General features: G+C 39.4%; 1 protein-coding gene across 1 annotated transcript; it reads right to left on the bottom strand.

The window, feature by feature from the left end:
• Positions 1-1227: 1227 nt before the first annotated feature.
• Positions 1228-4251, bottom strand: LOC142384695 (transmembrane protein 80-like). Its single transcript, XM_075470999.1, has 6 exons — positions 4212-4251; positions 4050-4066; positions 3868-3961; positions 3694-3786; positions 2165-2366; positions 1228-1573 (listed from the first exon to the last, which is right to left on the bottom strand). Exons 1-6 carry the CDS (start codon positions 4228-4230, stop codon positions 1561-1563), a joined length of 438 nt encoding a protein of 145 aa, XP_075327114.1. The 5' UTR covers positions 4231-4251; the 3' UTR covers positions 1228-1560.
• Between the last annotated feature and the right edge of the window lie 1776 nt (positions 4252-6027).

Below are 6027 nucleotides of genomic sequence, written 5' to 3'. Positions count from 1 at the left end.
TAACTCAATCTGACAGAGGAGGGGGAGGAGCCACCTCAGACTTCACCTGAAGGTTCTTTGCTTGTAAACTAGCGACTTTGAACACATGTTGGTGATGTAACTCACTCGCTTTTCAGCATACAGAGAGCTTTAAAATCAAAGGTCAGCTTGTTTAAAGGTGGTTTTTGAGTGGTTTTTTTTCCGGCTTCAGTGAGTGAAAATGAATTAAGGGTGTTTCCGACTTCTTTTCTGGCCCACGGCTTTATTTGGAGAAAAAAAAATGGCCAAAGTACAAGTTTGCTTTTCTTTTTTAAACAAAAAATGTCTGATGTAATCATTTTAATTATCCTGATTTATTTCCGTGTGCTTTGGGGGGGAATACCAGTGACAGGAAGCGTACTACTGCTGTAAACAAGATGACATTATTTTTAAAGTAAATTACCCTAGCAAACCCTAACCGCAACCTTCTCTTTGTGTAGCAAAAAGCAGTGACTGGTCTGAGCTAGTTAAACGACTCGGGGTGACAGACTGAAAGAGGAGTAACAGTGTGGAACACTGCCCAGGGTTCAGTGACACTTCCTGGTAAGAGTGACCACTCTGTCTGAGTGCGTCTCCTGCAGAGAACATCATCAATGTAGTGCAGTCGTTCTGGGCAAAACATATAAAGAACAAGAATTAGCATATATGAATTATTATCATCATTATTATTATTATTTTAACAGACCCCAAATTGGTGGGACAGAATTAAAGGTCGAAACGGAAATGTACACTTTGGGTGACTGTATTCAGCTGTTGCTCAACCACAGGCTCTCTGACATGTGATTTGTTTTCTACGTGGTTACTTTGGTAACATTGCCGCTGGGTTTGATCATTAACTTCAGCTGTCAAGCCTGAGAAATCACCTGTTTGAGAAAAGTGGAGTTGGAAATGACTAACAGACCAACCCTGAAAACCTCAGATACATGGAATTAATGCGACAGGAGTCGGCATGGGGGAATAAAGGACACAATATTATATATTATCAGATTATTATTTTTTTCAATTCTTTGATTGGAAAAAGTGTGATCTCTCCCCAGTAATGCATTAAATAAAGCTTTCAACTCCCAACAAAACTGATGCCTTGTGCATTTTAAAGGTGTTTGAAAGAAAGTTGAAATCAGTTTTTTTCACATTTTTTTTTTATTATTATTATTATCAAAACCATTCTGCCCTCTAATGGGCAAAACAGGAACATAAAATATACACAGCATATCAAAGCATATTCCCAAAAAGATTTTATTTTTATCACATGAAAAAATATTCAGTGTTAATGTGAATGCTCTTCTTTGGTAAAGTCTTTCACAGAGATTATTACAGCAAATATACACAAAAGTATGTCTCTGCATTATAATTATTATTCAGACTGATTGTTTTATAAAAGCCTGACCAGCTCAATTAAACATTACTTACATGATTAACACTCAATTACAGCAAGTAACAGGGTTTTTTCATGATTTCCTTTTTTTTTTTACTAGTTGTTGAAAAGTGTAGACAAGCTGGGAGTTCGGCTGCAGCATACGAGACGACGAAGAGGAGTCTTCTTCATGAATAGGCACTGAAAAACACAAAGTAGATCACATAATGCATACTGGAAGGAAAATCTGAGGATTTGACGGCACTGTACACGGTCTACAGTATCACTTCAGTGAATGCAATCCATATCAATAATTCAAACAAGTCCTAATAGGAACCAGGGCTTATTTCATTCACGAACAATAGCGTGGACAAAAGAAAAGATCCCTGCTGTCGGGCCATTCAAAACATACATATGAGATGCTACTTACGTCACCATATCTTGTCAATCAAAATAAATGGAGCGTCAATCTGTGGGCCAGTCTACGCATGAGATAATGAAGTGTTTCGTCTATGTTTGACACCAGATACTTTAATATATCGACCTTGTCTTTCGTTTGTGTTGCACTAACTGTGTTTTCTCATTTGGCTAAGGTAACTGAACAAATATTCATCCATCCATCCATTTTCTATACCCACTTAACCCGATTCAGGGTCACGGGGAAACTGGAGCCAATCTCAGCTGCCATCGGGTGAGAGGCGGGGTACACCCAAAACAAGTATTCTTTTTCATGAAAATCTTTGACATTGACACTTTAATCTGAAACACCTGCTGAGAGTGAGTGGAACCAACCTGGCGAATCGAGCCAAAGTGCTGAAAGCCAGGACTCCATCTAAGCCGTAGACAGCCAGTAAGACACTGCTGATGATTACATCTGCTCGCATTACGTAGGTCTGCCACACCAGGAAGTAGACCGTCAACAAGACAGTTGTCGCTGTCACAATGAGGTTACCCAGAATATAGCCCTCGCTCTCCGTCAGGTTGCCCTTCACACCTGCAGACAAGGGCAGACAGTCATGTAATGAGTTCTACTGCCAACTATTCTTTTAGGGGATATTACAAGTTTCCATGTTACATGTATTCATTCAACCCCAAATGCAACTCTTAGGTCCCACTTACTGCAGACATGAAAAACAAGCTTAGAAAAGATTTGAACAGCTCCCGCTCGGGGCATGTTTGTAGTAATATGGGTCAAAAAAGAAAAAAGTTAAGCAATGCTTAATGAGAGACAGCGTGGGCAAACAGTTCAACAATTTATGATAAGGTTTCCCAATTTAAAATTGCAAAAGATAACTGGTTACAGTTGATTACAGTTTGTAAAATCATGAGTCAATTCTGAGAATCTAGATAAGTCTCTGTACAAAAACGTACTTCTGAGTACTTCATATACTTCAGTGATGTTTGGGCCCTCGGGCTGCACTGCATTAAAAAAATGAACCCAACTCACTGGATGAGCTTAAGAACACATGTGAAAATCATTTTCACCACTGCATCCAAAAATGTGAGTTAACTCTCAAAGCAAAGGCTGAAATACACCTGATGCAGAAACACTGTCTTGTCTGCACAAAGCTTATTGTAATGAACTAGAGGTGACACTGAAAATATGGACGCTGCACACAACTGGCTACAAAAGGACAGGGTTCATCAGGCTCGTTATGAGCACAAAGTTCCAAAGCCTGTATCTGCGATAGTATGGGGCTGCATCCCAGCACATGTCATGGATAAGTTACGTAAGTTCTAAACACCGTGTGCAGGTTTTATAGCCACACTAGCAGCATTCAGCTCGTATTAAAACAGCGTGACTCCGGAGTAAAAGAGTTCAGTTGATAGAGTGGCATTTTGCAGATTTGTCTTTTTATTATTTTCAGTTGAATGTCGGGTTTAAATACATTAAATCATTGCATTCTGTTTATATTTACACTTTACCCAGTGATCAAACCTGTTTGCAAACATGGGTGTAAAATAAAAACACTAATTGTGTTATCAATTCTATATGAATATTACTTCTAATATATAAGATATATATAAAAAAAAGGCAGCATCAGATACATCTTTATGAGCAAATAAAGGGAGCAAACATGTCACTCGTTTTTTTCTCAGACATATATAAAAAGTTTTATGTATTGACAGTTATAATCGAAGATGTGACAGCACATTAAAATATATCCATCCACCGAAAAACTACTATTTAGAAAACATAATCTGAAATTTAAAGCTGTATTTTTACACGTTTTTCTAGTTTTAACAGCGCACAGAAGATATTAATAATGCCCCATGTACTGAAGGCATCTTGGTGGTTAGTGTAGTTTGTGTTTTCTCACCAAATAAGAAATGAAGAAACTCCAGAGCAGCCAGGAGGAACAGCAGACCAACATCACAGGCCAGAGCATCCACAGGATAGGACAGCACCAAGCCTGAAAGCAGCAGATCATTCACCGTCTACAGTTAAACACTTAGGATAAAGCTCAGGCAGAGGGACACATGGCATCACTCACTCTTTTTAATGATCAGGCCTAAAGTGAACAGGAAGTAGAAGACGAAGTAGACGCTCGTCAGTTTGAGCAGCAGCTGCAGAGGAACAGAGGAGAGCTGGGTGCAGAGTTAAGGATCATCACCACACAGAAGGAGATGTCTCTATGTTCTGCAGGCGCACATTTGAATTAGATGAAAAGGATACGAGACCCGCAGACCTCCCTGCAGACGTAGAGAAGAAATTGGGTTAATCACAGTAAACCTGAACAGGAATAACATCGATCGCTTTAAAGTTTCTAGAAACTAATCGTTAATATTTGTGTTTAAGGCTGAAGCGTGTGTATAACCATAGCAACGCGTCCACTACCTGGTCCGGGGATCGCCATTTTGAGCTTCCTCTCTGAGGCTTTAAACATGAACGTCTCCCCCTGCTGGCTGGAAGATGAACCACAACTCACCAGGGCTTCGAGTGATCTTACTTTTTGTAGCCTGAATCTAAAATCTTTTCTAAACAACTTGCTGATCAAACACAGCAAACACAAACTCTGATGAAAGCTTTATAATTTGATTGAAAATCTAAACATGTCTTTTTTTATTATTATTATTATTATCATGTCCATAGGCTCCCATGACCCTCATCAGCAACATTGGCCAGAGAGAAACACAACAACAAAAAACAGATGGGAAACAACCACAAACAGGCCTATATACGTAATAATACAAGGACATGCAAGCTGTACACAAAAAGATGAAAAAAATACAATAAGCAAAAAAGGACGAAGAAACGCACAAGCCTAAAAAGATCAGAGAATAAAAGGAAATTTTATTCCAAAAAGCGAGGAAAGCAACAACAACGTCTGCAGTAAACACATTCTGAGACTTATATTCTGTACAAATGACACAGATGTACGGTTTTTCTGGTTGTTTTTATGTTTCCTAATCTTTGTGTTATAATACAGTCCTGATGTATTAAATCTATCGGTTTCAGTCCAGTGGAAGACATACAAATTTCACATCTGAGTTGTTGGTGATGTCTTCACTTTTTTTTTTCAATCAAACTAGTCTCACAGTAATAAAAGCTTTATAAAGGTTTGTTTTGTCACATATTAGACAGAATTAGAAATTGACACTTGCCTTCTGATACAACTCCTAAGCAGGTTTTCTAGCTAAAAGATGAATGAATGAATACTGACCTAAATGACCATTAAGGGCATTGGCAACCCAATTCAGCCCCGTACAAATTATTTGAATCCCTGTGTTCCCGGGCCCCAACTTCTGCTCAAGAGGATGTTGTTTCCAGCCGCAGAGGGATGCAAAACAAGCTTTGATAAGCCATGATATGATTACCTGTCTGGCACCAAATATAAAACAAAGTTTAGAAGTAAGCAAAGAAATAAGCATACGGAAGAATTCAGCTAAAAAGCCAGATTTTTTTCTCTTCTCAAAGCTGTTGAAGACCAACGCAGAATGAAATAGAGAGTGAATATTTCTTTTGACAGTTTGACCGGAGAATGTAAGTATATTTCCTGGACTTTAACCTTTAACCTCAACCTTCACCTAAGCATAACGTTAACCACATGAGGGTCTGTTCATAGGAGGAGAGTGTTTATATGACTCATTTAGCAGGGTTTACATCCACACAGCATTGGGGATTAGTACACTTATACGCACATATACAGTTACACGGCTATATGAGATAAGAAATATAGAATACCAAAATGAACTGCTTTAACATAGCCAGCTGTTTCATTGTCCCCTGCGCCCTCGATCTGTTTCTCTTTCTTGCTTGTCCTCTGAAACAATCTGCATAGTGTGGCTGGAAGAACAGAGGCGTTGTTTGGGTTGAATGGAGGAAAAGCAGAGGGGTGGAGGGGTGGAGAGCGAGATGCTCCAGCTGTGGGGGAACAAGACAACACAACAGCATCTCACATGTGGGTGAAGGGGGGTGGGGGTGGGCGTCCAGGCTGCGGGGGCTGCACACAGTGGCATTGTTATAAGGGGGGTTGGATGCAGCTGATAAGGTTGAGAGAAATGGATCATTCCCTCAAACCCTTCCATTGGGAAGCCTATAGACACAAAACACCCCTGTTTTGATGCGGTTGTTCAAGTTAAAACAATTCAGAAAGTTCCTTTAGAGAGAAGTGATTTAAATGACCCAATTTGCTGTAGATCAAAGTTTCAGT

Source organism: Odontesthes bonariensis, chromosome 7, assembly GCF_027942865.1.
Source record: "Odontesthes bonariensis isolate fOdoBon6 chromosome 7, fOdoBon6.hap1, whole genome shotgun sequence".
Lineage (NCBI taxonomy): Eukaryota > Metazoa > Chordata > Actinopteri > Atheriniformes > Atherinopsidae > Odontesthes > Odontesthes bonariensis.
The sequence above is the reverse complement of the archived record's forward strand: the minus strand, read 5'-3'. Positions and strand labels throughout refer to the sequence as shown.

What these genes read in the sequence shown, in the direction of transcription:
- LOC142384695 (XM_075470999.1), bottom strand. An exon ending in AGGCCTGATCATTAAAAAGA is followed by an intron (nt 3,787 to 3,867) that starts GTGAGTGATGCC and finishes TGCTGCTTTCAG; the next exon opens with GCTTGGTGCTGTCCTATCCT. An exon ending in GTTTCTTCATTTCTTATTTG is followed by an intron (nt 2,367 to 3,693) that starts GTGAGAAAACAC and finishes CCTTGTCTGCAG; the next exon opens with GTGTGAAGGGCAACCTGACG.